Below are 19023 nucleotides of genomic sequence, written 5' to 3' on the forward strand. Positions count from 1 at the left end.
AAGTTTTGTAGAGATATCTATTTACATCCGTGTATATATATATATATATATATATATATATATATATATATATATATATATATATATATATATATATATATATATATATATATATATATATATATATATATATATATATATATATATATATATATATATAGCCTAAAAAGGGTTGATGTTATATGACACCCAACTAATCAATGTGAGACATATACCATCAATATGGTACCTCTTTGCCAATCCACTAAAAATTTCCAACGACATAAAAGGATGTAACGTTATATGTTGTCTCTCTCTCTCGATGAAAAGACTGCTTTGTGGTCTTCTTCTATGCCTTCGATCCTTGGGGCTTCCCTCTTCACGAGTCAACATCAAATCTTTGCACTACTAAAGCCCCTTGGTAATTGCAGTCCTCGTCTTCTTTCATGTTCCTTGCGGCATTTCGAAGGATTTATAGTAAAATTGTTATCATTTGGGGTCTGTCGCAAGTCAAAAGAAACAAAAGATACGAAACAAAAGTAGTAGAAAAATATTTCGCAAATCCAACATAGATTGCATGGAAACATCAGCACAAGTCCAGAAGTGACACGTCGACGCTAGCGAGGGACGCGTCATCCGTGACATCACCAAAATTTTTATAAATTAAATAAATTCAAAAAATATATTTTAAATCTATAAATTTGATAAATTAATATGATACATCACTATTAGATTGAGGTTTAAAATATAAAAAATATTGATATATAATTTTATAAAATATTAAAAAAATAAATAAATGAATAAAGTCACCTACATGTGTAAGATGAAAAAGAAAATAAAGGGAAAAAAAACCTTTGAGTCAAAGTGGGAATGATCCAAATTTAAACATGTGTTACATGAAGACTATTCAAAGACTGCTCTCAACAAATATCCACCAAAGCTAAGTTGATCACGGGAATTTTTTTTCTTTCTTTCTTTTTGATTTGATGAGATGCTCTTCAATCATTGCATTGCATTGCATTTCACGGATATTATACGAAATACATAGCTGCAACTTGGGAGAATGAATGTACAAAACGAGAGGATCCTCCAACTCTAACTATATTGAATTAATTAACGTGTAAGATTCTGTACTATTATTTATTATGGCCGCCACTGTAGTGTGTTCACCCCTTTAGCCGTTGTGCTCTCTCTCTCTCTCTCTCTCTCTCTCTCTATTTATCTCGTGCATACAGAGACGCCCTCTTCTTGTCTCGCACATTTATTGCGAGCTTTCTCTGTCGGGCTTCAGTTGGCTTCAGTCGTCTTCCAAGCTACACCATTTAATGTTCCTATTACTACTACTGCTGCCACTGCATATCCCTTCCCCTCGAAGATGTCTAACTTTCCTGCCTCTCTCTGCGATTCCTCTTTGAATATCTTCCACCTCGCCGTCTACAGCTCCGATCCATGGCCCTCCCCATCATCCTCATCATCTAGTCCCTGATCCCTTCTTTCTACGTGCTTTGATCTCTATTGCTTTGCTTCTTTCTGTAGCTCTTGGAGAACTGTGAGATATAGATATGCCGGGGGTGTACCTGCACTTGTCGCCTCGGGGGATGACCGGTGGAGGGGGGAGACGCGGGCCGGCACCACCCAAAGGATGGATGGCGATACGGGTCGGAGGCGCGGGGGAGGAGCAGCAGCGGTTCGTGGTGCCGGTGGGGTACCTCAACCACCCGCTCTTCGTGGCCCTGCTCCGGGCGGCGGAGGAGGAGTACGGATTCCACCACACCGGCGCCATCACCATCCCCTGCCACGTCGAGCAATTCCGCCACGTCCAGGGCATCATCGACCGCGATACCTCCTCCACCACCGCCGGAGCCGGAGGCCACCGCCACCACCACCTTCACCTGTGCTTCAGGGCTTGAAAAGTTCAAACCCTACGTAGCTGAGGCTTTTGTAAAAGCTTCGGTAATTTAATTTTTTATGTTTTTTTTCTTTTTGTGATCAAGTTGAAGAACTTTTTTTTTTTTTTAGGTCTTTTAGTCTTTATGTCTCGAATAATATATGAATATAATCATCTCAAAGGCAATATATATATATATATATATATATATATATATATATATATATATATATATATATATATATATAATATAGCATATTTATATGGGTCATATTATCTTGTATCTTAGATATTCCAAACAATAAGAACCTATTAATATCAGAAAAACACCAAAGTTATATACTCTCGAACATCATCTCCAGCAAGATTTTCCCAAAATAAAGAAGAAAAACTAGTGAATCATAAGATTATTTAACGAGAATTAAAGGGCAGTGCAAAAGAGGGCTTTCAAAGATCTTGTCAAATAAAGAAATTATTTTATGATTGAAACTTTGATTACTTGAGTTATGAGAGGTTGATTCTATTCTTGTTCTTTAGCCTTACGAGAAATAATTAACTCCTTTTGTAGGAATCTGAAAACATACTTGTAGTTCGTTCAATCAAAGAGACTTCGTTGTACAGGAAAACAGCATAATACATGCTATCAAGGCATCAATGGCATACATTTCAGGTACTTCAATGCACAAAGCAACGTCAGTTGTATTGATCCCTTCGAAAGCAGAGCTTCCATCAATCATTGGGGTCTCATTACAGATTATTCTCTGCAGGCATTCTCTACAAAGCCAGGATCGAAAGAATTGCAACAATAACAAACGAAGAGATGGGGTAGATAATGAACAAAGAATTACATCAGGGGATCGCAGGATTTAGTTATGTCTCACGTTTGCGCTGCGGATGGTTACGCCATGTAGATATTTGGTGTATCCAAGAAAGCTGAGCTTGCCATCTTCTTGTCTAATCCAGTCTTGCAGAAAGGAGTGAGAAGTTGTGGTGATGTTCAATTCCTGGACAGAGCAGTTCTATCAGGTTCCAACATAATTACATATACATGTATAGTTGTATTGTGGAATAATGATCAGTACCTGCGCAAGCTCTTCGACTGAGAGAACCTGATTTCCCTCCTCTTCGAAGTATGAAAATGCTGCGGTGGCTATCTGCTCCCATTGTCCCAAAGCCTCAAGCTGATAAGGGCTGATAGCAGCAGCACAAAACTCATCGAAATCCATGCTTCTGGATGATAGTGCCTCCAACTGAGTGTTGAATCATACAAAATTCAGTGTCCTTTGCGTTTTCAATGTAGAAAGATTTATCACTAGCAGCAAAAGTATCAACAGTTTGGAGAAGCAAGACAGAATGCACCTCCCGTTATGATCTTAAGTCTTAACATCATAAATGATAACATCACCAGAAGATTAATATAATACTACTAAATAGCATAAGACTAGATGCATTACCACATTCAGAATGTCAGTAACCCCGGACAACTTCATGGCTTCAGTTGTCTTTTCCATGAGTGCCTGAAAAATATGAACACTACAAAATTAACGGAACACTACCAAAAAACATATGAAAAATAACATGAAATATGAAGATCTAGCCTTCTAAGTCATAATTAATCTGATTGAAATGCCAATGAGGTTAAAAGGCAAATTTACCTTCTGAAAGTTTTGAAAGGAGATGAACCCATCTTTGTTCGGTTCTAGTAGCTCAAACTGTGATCGTAGATAGAAGAGCCCATCCTCAGTTAGAGCTTTAGATAGTGCCTATACAGAAAGAAAAAAAAGTATAAACTAGAACAAGTTTAGATTGCTAGCAAGTTTTTTAAGCAGCATTAAAATGCATGCCAGTAATAACATTGCTTGGATGCTAATTTAGTTACTTGGTTTTATTTTTTTATAGATTTGATTTACTATCTTAAAATAAATATCACTATACGAGTGCCTACAAGCCATACGACCTCTGTTCATGCCACCCATATCTTAGCTCAAAAAAGCACGAGTGTACACGAGTCTGAAACTCCATTTTATCGACAACTTATCTTTTGTATGTGACCCCATTTAATCATTCACAAAATTTTTATTTTTAAGCAATTTTTATAATTTATATTTCATAAGTTCAATGAAAAAGTTAATCTGCTTTTTTGCATTACAGACTATTTCCAAACTAAACAGCTTTCTTGGACTTGAGTTCAGCTCAGAACACAATTGTAATAAAAAGATCAAGCTGCCGCCACGCCTTACCAGTGGCTTACAACAAGCATTCTACCTTAACATTAAATGTATAACCTCTTTACAAGTTACAGTCTGTGTTGAAAATGTGAAGCATACAGATGAGGAATGACTGATGCAACAATATGCCTTTGTAACAAACTGAAACTAGCAAGTCAAGTATAAAAGTGAGCATCTAAATCTGAGCACTATGTACCTTTAGTGCAGCCTGCTTTAGAGGTGTGGCACGAAGGTATGCTTTGATTAACTTATATATAAGCATATCTAAAGGAATTTGTGTTTGTTCGCTTCGCAACCAAGGGTGAGCTGCCACATAAAAAAGCATATATCTGTTTTCAGCTGGAGAATTATGACAAAACAAATTAAGTGCAAAGGCATTAATGTTGCAGAAGAAAAGATATGAAGAAAATCATATCATATTTTAGTTTAACATTCAACGAATGCCCACCAGGTTATCATTTGATGGAACAAGCAACTTACTCAAAGCCTGAGCAGCTGTCAATCTTTTCCTGTAGTCCTTATTCAAAAGCCTTGTCACAAAATCTTTAGCTTCTGGGGATACAGCAGGCCAAGGGGTGTCATCCAAATTAGGATCGGCTCTCAAAACAGAACGAAAGATTCCTGATTCAGTTCGTGCCCAGAAAGGTCTACTTCCACATAATAGAATATAAACTATAACACCAATGCTCCACATATCTGCTTCTGTACTGTATGATTTATGTAGGACTTCAGGTGCAACATAGTATGCACTTCCAACAATGTCATTTAATCTTTCATCTGCATGACCATAGATTGGAAACTTCTGTTGAGCATCAAATATAATATGGCGACACATAAATCAAGTACAACAATGGTGATGATAGTAGCTGATATACCATAATCAAGTATATAGAGAAAACTTTTGGAACTGGAGTAGGCAAATCAGGTAAAAATTTATGAACAATAGTAGAGATTACACAATCATTGTGCTGAGGTTGCACACTAATTTACCAAAGCATACTGAACATGCAGTTAATGTAAAGCTGGAAAGTTGGCAAAAAGATTTGGGCAGCAGCTTTTAACTACATTATCATCTTTTGGCCAACTTGTTTTGCCATTGATATCTAAGCATTTGAAGTATGAAGCATGAAAAATATATTGATACTATGGTGGTACAATACCAATTATTGTTTATGAAGACTGATTCTTAGAAGTCTTGATACTTGTTAGATGTGTAGTTCAAACTTTTGATAATTAAATTTCCAGAACAAAAATTAATGATGTTATGATAAATTCTATAAATTTCCAACATAAAGTTGAGAAATAGCATCTCTGTACAACAAGCTGCTCCACATACTTATGTAAGGGTTTCAGAATACAAGATTAAAAGTATCATTAGTTTAACTTATTATTTGTCCATGTTTACTACAAAAGGAAAACACTTGCCATTCAGGTTTAAATTTAACCATGAAAACAAGCTGTACACAAGAAGAAGTTGCATCTAGAAGAACTTGGAAATAGATGAGGGCATCAATTGCTAGCAAAGAACTAATTGATTAACTTCTTTGCTTCCGAACGCCTATGGAAGTTAACCTTCATCAAAATCACACTATGAATATAAAGATGCAGGTACCAATGGCTAGCAGATATGTTTCAGAATTAAATCAATCACACTGAAGAACTTCTTCAGCCCCTAAGAACTATAGAAGCCAAACACTTTGAAATCAACTTCAGGAAATATTTTATCGAACATCACTTTTATCATATGATTTGACATACACAAGAAAAATCATTTTCAGCTAGACGATTCCAGTAAGACTCTATCTTCATGTTTGTCGCTGTCCCAATTCAGTATAAAAGACACATGAATGCATCAATATATTACAATAAATTGCCAACATTCACAGCCACTTGTTACCTGGTCTGATAAAATCAGAAAGACCAAAATCAATTAACTTCATAACAGCATTTTCATCTTTACTGGTGAAGAGAAAATTCTGTCACAACATAGAGAAGAGAAGAAAACATCAGCAACAAATACAAGTTAAATAGAAAAGGGAATTAGTAGAAGACAGAGCACAACTAATTTCCACTAATATGCAAACTACAGAGCATCAAGCATAAAATCCAAGGTAGACCTCTGGCTTTAGATCACGATGCACAACACCTTGAAGATGACAAAAGGCTACCACACCCAGCATCTGCACAATAATTGCTTTGGCATCTTCCTCTGTGTACCTTCCACCTCTTTGGAAATACAGAAATAGAAAATTTCATAAGTCCACGAGTCAATTAAAACAAGATATGGACCTTCTCTTGCTAACAAATTGACTAAAATTAAAATTTAAATTACCTGGCTAAAATTCTATCTAATAATTCTCCACCTTCACAAAATCTGAGAAAGAAAAGCAGGGAAAGATGGTGAATACCGAACAACATGAGCAAATTTCATTAACAGGCTTGAAAAGCACACATAATAATATAAATTCAGAATCATGTAAAAGATATGAAAAAGAAATCAAGTTAAAGGTATGGTGAAAAAATCTCACATAAAACCTCAATTTCATGGGTTTGTTAAAATACTGCATTTTTCGACAGATCCAAGGAATTACAACTTTCATATATTTAGAAAAGAATGTTTACTGGATATTTTTGTTTTGAAGTATGGGAATCAAAAGTCAAAGGAAATTTATTTAATCTTATCTGGTCAGAAATATCATGGCAAGCACAATTCAGGAATAAGATATTTCCAATTCATCATACCACATTACAGGAAAACTGAAAAGGAAATAAATAAGACATACTCCATGATTATGTAGACATTATGGGCATCCTCACATGCTTCATAAAATTTAACAAGATTTTTGTGCCCAGACAAAGCCTTCAGAATTTTCACCTCCCTACTAACATCTTCAATTGATATTGGTGTTGTCATCTGCCATAAAAATGATGTTAAGTATACGATTATGTAAAAGAATTGTTGAAATTCGACATTGTAGTTAATAAAAAACAAAACATGTGTAGCACATAAAAGGGCAAAGAAGTTAAAACGAAAAAACCACAAAAGGAAACAAAAGACCTATTAAGAATACAACATCAAAAGACCCCGCATTGGCGGGAGCCTAGAGCACCGGGTACGCTCTTTTTTCACATGAATCAACATCCAAATATCAACTGAAGTCATCATGAATTGGGTACAGTTTGGTATCAGTTTAAGTTAGTTCGACATGGAATGAGCTTTCACCTTGTCGTGTTTTAGATTCAGTTTTAAGCAAATTGGTATAAATTTAGTCAGCTAACAGGTATATGTTAAGGCTTAGAAGGGTCATACACAGCATTCTTTTATTTCACAAAGTTTTCAGAAGTTTCGGTATGCGATGTCCTACTGACATGACACTGCTGCAAGCATATTTATTTTATCACTTCATGTGCATGCCACATAATGTCAATATATAACGAGCACAAGATACAATGACAACAACAACAAGATGTAATGTTCCAACTATCTGAGATCAGCTATATTGGTCTCTACTGACCATTGTTTAAGGTAATAAAATTGGTCAAACTAAGAGCAGTTAAATATTATTTTATCATTTCTAAATAAGTTTTCTTAGGTCTCAACTTACCTCATCTCTAACCAGGGTTTTATTAGGTTTTTTTGGGATCCATGCCATCTTAAAGGGTTTTCAATATCTTATCTTCTAACAAAACCATGTCTAAATGTACAGGAATATAAATATTTCTAGTATCAACACAGATATCCATCTCAACATCCTCATTTTAGCAACATTATGAACCTTGATATTCTCTGATTTTAGAAAAATCAGTCTCGTAGGAGAGAAAAAGATAACAATTTTAATAAATGTCAATTAAATTAACATGCCGTTTCTAAGTTCATAACACAAAGATATTTGCAGAGTTGAGGAAAAACCCAATCAAACCCGTACTTAAATATCCAACAAGAATGTCAATAAATATAATACAAACATCAATCATACAGGGATGCAAACAACATGACACAAGAACGGATCAAACGCTAAGACGGATAGGAATTCCTCCGACGAATCCAATTGCTCTGCACAGTGCACTTCCTTATTCTTTCAGGAAGAAGTACTAGGTAGTGACGCAATCAAAACTGAAAAGAAAGGTAAAAGAGAATATTTACGCCACACATGAAGCCGCACCTTAGCTTTGGAGACGATCTTGACGGCAACGGTTTGGCCCTTGATGTCCCCCTTCTTCGCCTTAGCCAAACACGTATTCCCGAAATGCCCCCGCCCCACCTCCTTCCCGAGCTCATACTTGGACCCGAAGTTCTTTCCATACCCGAAGTTCTTATTTAGCGTAGGCTTCTCGGCATTCCCCGTACCGTCCTCGGCGGTGGTCCCCTCCTTGAGCCTCCCCGGGTCCAGGCGCTTGGCGAGCGCCGCCTTAATGTGCTTCGCGGGCGACGGTGGCGGGAAGGGGCGGCGGAAGAATCGCCGCGGGGTAGAACTGGCCGGCGAGGGGGAGACTCCGGCCGGGAATGGGCTGGCGGAGCCCTGGGTGTATGGGCTGGGCCAGCAGGAGGACGAGTAGATGGGGGTTACATGGCCACTGTCCCCGGGCTGAGGGGTGTTGGTGGCGGTGGCGGTATTGCCATCTCCGACTTCCCCACCATCGTCAGGGTGCCTCGGATTCCGGCGTCGATGGCGTCCTCTGCCCCCGCCGATGGAGATGTTCTTGCCGTGGCACTGGCCCATTCCTCTTCCACGTCCGCCGCGCGACGCCGCCGCCGCCTCTTCCCCTTCTCTTCTTCGCCTTCTTCTCTATCGGATCGCTAGGTTTCGAGGGTTTAATTCGCGAGGAGAACGCGGACGAGGTCAAAGACGCGGCAATGGGGCGGTTGGAGGAAGAGGAGGAGCGGAAGAAGAGGGAACGAGGAGGGACTTATTAAATAGGGGTCTCCAACCGTTCTACAAAGATAATATGGAAACGCCGAGGGGGCGATCTGTAAAATAGGAGGGTTCAGGATCTCCTGTCGCCGCAGCGTGCAGGAAACAACATGTGCTCAGGCGAGAGGCCACGTCTTTTGCGTCGTTATTCTGACTATCAGACACGTGGAATACGGCGAGTGGAGAACATCGTTGTATGGTGCATGAGGAAGGAGATGGGTTGGGAGGCTACGTAGACTTCTCTCCGGCAACACGGCGCGTCGGTGAGCGCGCGTTCAACACGTCTTTTTTGAATATAAAATATTACAAGAGAAGCTTAAAAAAAAAGAAAATAATGCTCAATAGCCGGAATAGAATACTTAGCGCTGAGGTGGCAGACACGCAGACGTCGGATGAACCAGTCGAAAAAACTTTGGTGGCTGCGATTGGATTCGTGCGGACATCATCGGTGGCTGATTTGTTGGTCTCGACTCACACGCAAGCAGTATGGATTAAATATGACGTCACTTCTGACGTCACGAGTCTCCGCGTTTTACCAAATTTGGAAACTTGTCATATTTTTGTTTCATTCGCTTTTATGACCCTTTGTACTGGCACTAAATGACAAGAATATACTTTTTTTGCCGGTAGCCATCTCGGAGGTTCCTTCCCTGTCAAAATATTGCGTTGACGACGCACGCGATGCCTGCTTAGATGTTTGACCTTTGAACGGGATACAAATGTTTTGAACATCCAGTGGATCAATGTGAACTGATACGGCAGGTCTTAAAGGGCGACGTGAACTAATATGGATCGATGTGAAATTGGAGAAAATATATATATATATGAGAACACAGATATTTAAAAGACAAGTCTTTTTATTTGTTTTAAGTCAACGTTGACCCGAATCTGCAAGTCAGAGAAGTAAGTCCAGACGTCAGCTGGTTGTGTCAGTCAAATCGGCATGCATAAATACAACCACCGTTCGATTGTTTCTGGTTGACCACATCGACCCGGGCATCGAATGCGTTGTCACATTCAACGTCACGATGTCGTTATAAGGAAGAATTGTCCAATCTTTTATTTTTGTTGATTATTCTTTTATGAAAATGTATTTTACTCTCTTTTAAATACAAATAACTAATTTTAAAAAATAGTAAAGAGGACATTTTGATTTACCAGTTATAATTTGCATACTTTATTCCAAGTAGTTCCACATAATTGATTGTTTTATTGCCCACAAAATTAACTCAAATTTAATTGGTTAATTGAAACAGATCTTTCCCAAAGATATTTTTAATAAAAGAAACTATATTAAATTAAGTAAATGAAGTGCATTCATTCCCCCATTTCCCATATACATGACTAATTATAATCTCACCAAAAGATCGCGGGAGAGCATGAATCTATTTAGTACATTCAAAAATCTATAAGGAGGAAGTATCTATATATTAGAAACGTTTAAGATAGGGCTAATTACATATTACCCTCTATACTTGGATACTATTAGTATTATAATCTTTGTATTTAAAAAAAATTATATTATGATCCCTATAAACTAACAAAAAATACAATATGTGATATCACATGTTGGATCAATGCAAAAATAATGGATAAAAAGATAATTTTAATATCCTTTCTGTTTCCTGAGATATTAAAATTATCTTTTTATCGATAAAATCACTAATAACGGAATGGATATTGAAATTATCTTTTTGCTTATCACTTTCGTATCGATTCGACGTGTTGCATTTTCCGTCAATACAGTTGAGTTGACGATGTTAGCATAGATGAGATTATTTATTTTATTTTTAAAATTATAAGGATCCTAAGGTAAATTAATTTTAAAAAAACACTCGTTATTGTCTCTTAAGACAAAAGAACACTCTCGAGTCATTTTATCTATGGATCCATAATGTTAGGATTAACTGAGGAGTGTTACACCTCCCTCAATCCCTCGAAGAAAGCAACAAAGAAATCGTTTGCATATCGAAAAGGATTTTATAAAGAGCAATCTATGTGTCGTGTAAATTGGTGAGTAGATCAATAATTTGTCCTCGAGAATCCAGCATTAATCCTCTCATACCAACTGTTTGTTGTATCTACAAATGCATTTCTTTTAGCTCTCGAAAAGGGATACGATGTATACTCGATTAGAAGGACTGGATCAATCATCAAAAAATTAGGATTCAATTCTATCATCGAAGACATTTCATCACGGGTGTTTCGAATCCACCGTACTATGATCATAATAAATGTCATCAGATCTCTCAAAAAGCCACAAAAGCTTTTCGTTGAAAAGAAATTTTCGATTTCTCCTCACACACAGACCGAAGTGAAAAAAATGCGGTGAATGAACTGTAGATCAATTTTATTACATGTGCTATTGATTACCTAAATGCTCCAACTGTAGATCAGATGTTAGGAGGTGGTGGCACAAAAGTTTCTTACAACATTCTCAGCCAATGTAACTCATGTTACATTCTTCATCCTTCCTTGTGGTGCTGCTCTCATATCCATCACTAAATCGATGTATTGTAATAAACCTAATTATTATCATGACTTTAAGTTTTCAAAACAAATTGGTATTATGTATATTTACTTTGAATACTTTGATTCAAACTCATTTACGGTTCCCATTCTCCCCTATAGTATGGTCGTATTTCAACCGTCCATCTGATCAATATAGACTCTAATCAGGGCTTTACAGTGAACTAGCAGTTCTTGTAGTGATAAGCCAAAAGACAGCTCCTCCAGTATCAAAGTAATTGCAGATATCAAACATTGTTCTAAAACTATTATGAGGGGTGTACGAGACCAACATCTAGTTGACGATGACAGCTTTAATCATCATGTAGTGTGGGCTCTCCATCGATAAGATGGATAGGCAACATCTCATGCATGCACAAATGGTTTCTAATTATCATTGTCCCTCGACAAACGCAGATCTTATTCTTCTCTATTATCAAGTTTCCATTTTGTCAATGCAAGTCGAAGACGATCTTTCATCAACACAGATATGGATATGTAGGATAGGGACATGAATTGTACAAGGAATACATGCAGAGGGGATCGAGAAAGAGGAGAGGAGGAGTTGGGGAAGACGGTGTTTGCTCTCGTTTGATCAATTACTTGCTGAAAGAGTCACAAAAAGGGCAAGAAAAGACTGTCATCAGTTGATGTTTTAAGCCCTGGTGGACAGCTCCCATTTCGTTCACAGGAGGGGGAACTTGCCGTGCCACCAGCTGGAGGATCTCTTGTGAGTTTTCTGTGGTGTGAAGCTGAGCCCAAACATCTCCTTCATGGCCTGCCCGTGCTCCTCAAATCCGATCAGCTCGGCCACAAGCGATGCGCTCTCTCTCACATGTTGCAGGTCGGTCTGAGTCCAGAGGAGTTGAGCCAGCTGCAGACTCCTCTGCCTGGAGTTCAACGCAATTCCCCACTTGGCGTAGAGCGCCTCTCTCTCAGCCGACGACAGTTTCTTATGCATCTCCCGACACAGCATCTCCCTCTCCCGGCGGATATATCTCGAGCTGCCAACAGCATGAACATGCATGATCTTCCATGGAGAAAAGATGGAAAAAGATGAGCATTAGAACAATGATCCTACCTTGACGCAAGACTAAATATGTGACCATCTTCTGCTGCTACGCCGCCAACGTTTCCAAGAGCGAAGCTGTTCCTTAGAAAGGAAAGCCTTCTGCGTTCGACTTCCATGTAGAAGGAGTCGGCTGGGTCGCCTTTGAAGAGTAGGAAAAAGCAAGATCTGTGGACCAAGGGGACTTCGCACGCATGCCAAAGCTGGATTATCTCCTGTTGCTCTCTCTGGAACTCCTGCGCGTCCATGGCTGCATCCTCAACAGTCTTCACAGCTTCAATGGTTTGTGATCGAGTTGCTTGAGTCTCCGGAATCATATCCTCGGTAAGCTGCAGGGAGTTGCAGAACGAGAAGGTTATATATGATACAAAAGTCATCTACGATACAAAAGTCATCTACAGGCATTTTAACATATGAATAATCTGTAATACCATAGCAGATAGAACAAAAGTAAATCCATGAATACATTTGGAATCACACCTGATCAGTAGTTTCCTCTGTCTCAATCTTTCCTGAATAAGAATCATGAGCACCGGTATCAACCTCTTCATGAACAGCTTTGATATCCTCAGTTTTTAGCACTTCAAAGGAAGTGGATTTTTCCAAGTCCTCCGATTCTCCGATTGAGAGAGTATCATTTTCTAGTCTTCTTTGATCCTCTATAGGCTTTTCAGCAAACTCTTTTAAGATGTCATGTTGTGTGCTTTTTTTATCTCGCTCAGCATTTTGGAGCCAAGACACGATTGAGCTGCTCATCATGCTTGCGTTGCAGCTTTTACTTCTAGTTAGTCCCAACTCCCTGGAATTCATCAGTGTTTGCATCGAAGGCAATGTAGATGATAATCCATCATTACGAGGCTTGACAAAATTCTCGGTCGTTCTTGTCGCGATCTTCATCGATTGCTCCTTTGCAGGTATCCAGTGTGCATTTCCTAAAGATTCTGCTGTAGGATCCCCAAGCATCTTTTCATCTGTCAAATGTAGCAGACTATCATCTTCATCATTCAACAAGAGATTGAACTCATCGCTTCTGTTTGTGCTCAAGGCATGTATCTCGATACACTGAACCTCCTTGCATTGGTCTTCGGAATCTGCATACGCAGCTCCAATGATTTCATCCCTTCCCTGTTGAGGGATGTGTTTGCTAGGTGGATTCATGGTATCCGAAAACTCTAGGCAGATGTTGTAGTTGTTGCCTTCTTCCGGCCTACCAAACATAGAAGAGTCAAAATCTGGAATTTGATACGTAACACCTGATACATCGGAGATCGACAGTGCATCTTCACATGCACTGTGTAAATAGGATAGCTCAGATTGACTGGATTCTTCCTGTGCAAAAGGAAAAGAAGCAGAGGTTGGAGAAAACAAGGAAAAAACTCGTAAGTGCAAATTCCAGCTCGAAAGGATACATACCCATTGCCTAGAAAATTGGTCATCTGCCATAGGTCGGAGTAAATGCTCAAGTCGGGACTGAGCAAGATCTCTCTGCTGCATCAGCTCCTTGATTTCTCGCTCCATCTAAACAAAGAACAGGAAGAAGAAAAAGGCAATCTATTGAGAATTGTCGAGGAACTTTTGCGGATTTCATGATTTGCATTACACTCATCATGAATAAGCTACTAGGAAATCATGGTAAGTGATCGAGATCAAAATTTAAGCTACAATCATCACAAACATGTATCTATGTGTAAGAAACTAGTCCATGTGATAAGAAATCGATTCTATCTCGACCTTTTTGATCTGGGCATCTTTTTCGCTCAGGGCATCAGGATGATACGTGATGGAGGCAGCTCCACGGTATCTCAGTTCATTCTCCAATCTTGCAAGTTCTTTCTGTAGATGCTTTATCAGTGCCTTATCAGACATCAACACATTGACGTGAGCATTAGTAACTATTTGCTTAGCACAGCTTGCAAACGAGAGAGTGTTCCTGGATTGCTCGATATGGCTTCGGGCAGGGCTCATTGTGCAGATGATGGCAGTTCTTCCATTACCTCCCAAGAAGGGTTGTAATATGCGCGTCAACTTGGAATCTCGATATGGAATGTGTCCAGTTCTCCCTTTGCTGCATAAAGAAAGTGGAATCCACAGTAAATGACAAACATTTAAAGAGAGACACTGACCTTAGCTTCTTTTAAATGAAAGAAAGATATAGGATAACAGCATTTCGATGACCTTAGCTTGCGGATGACAGTTCCCAGGGTAAGCAAGCTCCGATTGATATGGCAACCCTCTTTGAGCCGAGTACCAGCAGATGGTGATTGAGATGCGCGTTCACTTCCTGCTAAATCAATAAAATTCTGTATCCACAAGAAAGAAACTTAGCCTCCTGTTTGCTGCCTTTTCATCTGAAAGTTCAAGGGGGAAGGAAGAAGAAAGTTAGTCATGGAGGGGAATTCACATACCACAGCAGCTAGAAGAGTACTCGAACTTCCCCTTCCCGTGAATTCGTGAGCGGTACTCTGGATTGTCTGCAGATTGAGATAGAGAAAAGAACTGAATTCCTCCCGTTAAGCTAGTAGAAATCATTCAAACATCTGATCAAAGGCAAACCAGTCTCAGTATCTGATGCGATCGGGAGCTCATTTCGTTTAAGGACGTCTCTCCGACCTGTCGTTGTGCTGCGATGAATCCATATGTACGGAGATTAAAGTGTGGGAGATGCGAATGTAGAAAGATATGAACAAGACATGTTCGGTTAGTACCTTCACACACACAAAGGAGTTCCTTGAGATGCCACTGGTCCCTTAGAGTTTCCTCTGTAAGTTTCTCCACAACAGTCCCTCTCTGAGAAGGATAGGTAGCAAGTTCACTAACAATGCTTGTTGTTTCATCAAGAAGAATTCAATGATACAACAGCCATAAGTGCAATGCTTTACCTCTGCATCATCGAGAAGCCTGAGAGGAGAGGTGTCAGTGCTCAGCAGATCTCTTACCAATTCGTTGTATATCTCCATTGCCGAGAATTTTAGAACAAAATCTCTTTCCTCGTGCTGCAAAAGAGGAAAGAAGTAATGAACGAATAACTACAGAAAGCACAAGTGCTCTGCATTGTTTCTGGAAGGCAAGTGCAGGTATTTGTACCCTCTTTATGTAGTCATATATGTCTTCCATGGCATATTCGGTTATCCCGGTCATTGTGTATGTCTTTCCACTGCTTGTTTGTCCATATGCAAATATACTTGCTGCGATGAACATGTTCTACACTCAGTTTACAGTGTTCTCTTTCTTGATCAGGAGGAGTACTCGGACAAAGGTTAATAGACTGATACAGGCAAAAAAATTCAGAGAATGTTCCGCTCACCATTGATTCCATCGACGACAGAGAGAGCGACTTCCTTAGCTCCTTCATCATAAACATGTCTCGTGTCGCACTCGCACCCAAATACTTTGTCTAATCATCATGAACAAGAGGGAGATGAGGATTGCGAAAAACTGCAAAACTGCAGTGCATATAGTGTTGTGCGAATTCTCAGGATGTTAAACTGCATAATCCAAGAAATGAATTTTCTTGGCTTTGTCATAGGAGAGCAGAAACTAAGAATCACACAAGAAATCCTTCATAAAGTCCTAAATATGAAGGCAAGACCATGGGATCTGCCCCCCAGTCTGCTTCCATAATATGAAGACAAAAGAATCATTCGCCAGGGAGAATCATCATGCACATTCACCGAAATGCTGAAGGTGCACCAATATGCTTCCGAGACTAGTGCAAAACATGCGTAATTGTGTTCAGAATAGGAAGAGAAAAGCTAATCAATGTGGAGCACTCACCAAATGTGTAGGCTGTTGGATACATTGTTCGCTCGGAATGGGCGTTCTTGAAGACGATGGTGGTGTTGTTCCTGCACTCCCAATCCGAGGGGTCATTCCTCCCAATCTCCTTGGCATTGAGGGGCCTTACCCTCACCGAGACCAGTATCCTCTCCTCCTTCCTTCTCCCCTCTGCCTTCTCCCATGGCGCAACCTCGTCATGGCCGATTGTTCCCATCCCTCCCCTGTTCAATGCCAATACCAATTCAGAGATTTCTTTGAGCTTAGTGGATGCAGTTCCTTAATTGCTGACTGATACATTTAATCAAACACCATCACCGATCGTTCCACGTGGGATCTTCCTAGAGAAGAGAGAGAGAGAGAGAGAGAGAGAGAGAGAGAGAGAGAGAGAGCGAGAGAGAAAGAAAATGGCAAACCTGTGGGATCTCCAAATATCTGCTACGCCAGAACTGAGAGGAGGTGGAAGGGGAGAGAGAATAGACGAATGACCTTCTAAAGAAGGGATCATAAGGTACGTGCTCCAATATATACTTTGTTGCAGATCTTGACAGCAAAAGAGAACCGAGAGAGAGGGAGAGGGAGAGGGCTGCAAAGCGACAGAATTGTCCGCACAGATCGCCGGGACAAAATGAGAGCCGCTGAAACGTAGCTGGCGCTGCAAGCGAAGCACTCTCTCTATCTATAGACCGGACAGTCTCTTGGCCTTTCTCCAAAGGCTGGCATGAACATAAGAGATCCCAAAATAAGTTCCTCCGACTCCTCCATGGCACCCAGGAAAAGGACGTGACTTCATCATCCGTAAGACTGCATGCGTCGAAGAAAAAAGATACCAGGTAGGGAGAAACAAGATGGATTGCGCTCATGGGTGATTGGGTGGTAGGGCATGGCATCAGGCATTCACGCTCGTCAACTGCAGCTGTAGCTTTCATGACCGCATCACGGCATGCAGATGTTCTTCTCCTCCTGGCATGGTGCATGGTTTGTGGTATCGGCTGAATCCAATATGCTCCATCTGTATCAGTGCCACCCATGATTGACGTAATATTTGGGTTGATTACTCCGTTTCGTACTTGATATTGATTGGAAGCAACCTGAATTATATGAAAAGTAGGCTCGAGCCTGAGGGCGAAAACAGCCTGGTAGATTGCAAGCTAGTCATCTAAATCTAAAGCCCAAGTCAAGGGAGAGCCGGATTTGAAATTGGATCCGCCCATCAAATGACTCACGACATGAATTTTCATTAAATCTGACATCCGTGTAAATCCAATTCATATCTAAATAACAATGGACAATAAATATTAACATTATGTTTTAGAGAGAGATCTCCCATCCCCTTTCTCGGAAGCTCAGTTTTACTCTTGCTCTAGTGCCTCACCTTATTATAACTATGTGAATCTAGATCATACTTAGATCTATCAGGTCTAAGAAGTCTAGATCGATCAGGTCTTCACAAGACCGTTCCTTGGCCTGGCGATGAATCTAGTTCAAATATTTGCATCCTCCTTTAGATAAGTTTTTAATGCTACTATCCTATTTGTCCCTTTGCTTGTTTTCTCTTTGTCAAAGCTTGCCTCTGTGCTGTTGGTGAGCTTGATGCTTGTTGGAGACTAGACTATGACATTACTGTCGTCGTCCTCCCAAGCCTCTCAACATGTTACGTGCGTACTTGGGAGTAGATTAATCTGGTGCTTCTTTCCCTTTTGTTTCTTTTGAGAGCTCTAATAAAATCTCTCCTTCTTCCTTTTTTCCTTATCTAATCCATTCGCCCTACTTAACTCTCTAATGTCACCGACTCCTCTCAAACCCCTTCATTCCTTCCTTCCTTCGAGGGAGATCCCTTCCTCTTATTTACACATGCCTTTGAAAATATCTAAGAGATGCAATGAATATCACATTTTGTAAAGGATTATGATTTAAAAAATATATATTTTATTAACAAATGGTTGACTTTCAGCAAAAAAAAATAATTTCATTAGGTCTATATTAACATGAAAGACTAAAGATGGGTTTAATGCGTATACTTTTGGATTATAAGTTTTATTCTTATATTAGTTCTTTAAAATTAGAGTTTTTTTCTAGTAAAGATAAATAATAAAGATAGATAGTGTTTGATTTAGGACATTAATTGTAATCAAATATTCAAATTAAGCACTTTTTTATTTTCTTGGTTGCTAATAAAATTTAGAAAATAATTATTCAACATACCAAATAGGATGATGTTATTTTTGTTAGTTTAAATAAATATAAATATTAAAATAAATAAAAAAAAAATAAAAAAATCATTAAATAGATGGCTCACCTCCTCCTATTTAAGGAGAGTGATTCCTCTCCTTCATTCCTCACTAAGTTAAGTATATCAATAAGAGAAACGTTGAGTTACAACGTACTTAGGAGAAACGTTAAATTGCATCGTACTCAGAAGAAATGTTGAGTTGCATCATACTTAGGAGAAACGTTGAGTTGCATTGTACTTAGGAGAAACGTTAAGTTGCATCGTACTTAGGAGAAATGTTGAGTTGCATCGTACTTAGGAGAAACGTTGAGTTGCATCATACTGAAAAGAGGTAGTTTTCTTGTCTTTCTTAAAAATAAATAATTTTCTTTGATCGTTAAGTTGCATCGTACTTAGGAGAAATGTTGAGTTGCATCGTACTTAAGAGAAAC

General features: G+C 39.2%; 2 protein-coding genes and 1 long non-coding RNA gene across 3 annotated transcripts; 1 reads left to right on the forward strand and 2 right to left on the reverse strand.

Annotated features, from left to right (window-relative positions):
- Nucleotides 1-1885: 1885 nt before the first annotated feature.
- LOC135653885 (uncharacterized) lies at nt 1886-2766 on the forward strand. Its single transcript, XR_010502652.1, has 3 exons — nt 1886-1932; nt 2436-2537; nt 2635-2766. It is a non-coding gene; the product is annotated as an uncharacterized LOC135653885 (long non-coding RNA).
- On the reverse strand, nt 2734-8974 carry LOC135653884 (CDPK-related kinase 3-like). The gene is made up of 11 exons (XM_065175514.1): nt 8259-8974; nt 6879-7009; nt 6428-6469; nt 6213-6321; nt 5993-6071; nt 4576-4872; nt 4292-4401; nt 3523-3630; nt 3322-3384; nt 2950-3117; nt 2734-2871 (listed from the first exon to the last, which is right to left on the reverse strand). Exons 1-11 carry the CDS (start codon nt 8814-8816, stop codon nt 2734-2736), a joined length of 1803 nt encoding a protein of 600 aa, XP_065031586.1. The 5' UTR covers nt 8817-8974.
- A 2950-nt stretch (nt 8975-11924) lies between these two features.
- Nucleotides 11925-17294, reverse strand: LOC135653893 (kinesin-like protein KIN-7F). Its single transcript, XM_065175521.1, has 14 exons — nt 16776-17294; nt 16360-16583; nt 15890-15979; nt 15670-15770; nt 15465-15578; nt 15291-15372; nt 15139-15206; nt 14991-15056; nt 14761-14885; nt 14317-14650; nt 13999-14103; nt 13066-13914; nt 12598-12914; nt 11925-12520 (listed from the first exon to the last, which is right to left on the reverse strand). The coding sequence occupies exons 1-14, from the start codon at nt 16865-16867 to the stop codon at nt 12202-12204; spliced, it is 2886 nt and encodes a 961-aa protein (XP_065031593.1). The 5' UTR covers nt 16868-17294; the 3' UTR covers nt 11925-12201.
- Between the last annotated feature and the right edge of the window lie 1729 nt (nt 17295-19023).

The sequence above is a fragment of the Musa acuminata genome, unplaced genomic scaffold (assembly GCF_036884655.1).
Source record: "Musa acuminata AAA Group cultivar baxijiao unplaced genomic scaffold, Cavendish_Baxijiao_AAA HiC_scaffold_42, whole genome shotgun sequence".
Lineage (NCBI taxonomy): Eukaryota > Viridiplantae > Streptophyta > Magnoliopsida > Zingiberales > Musaceae > Musa > Musa acuminata.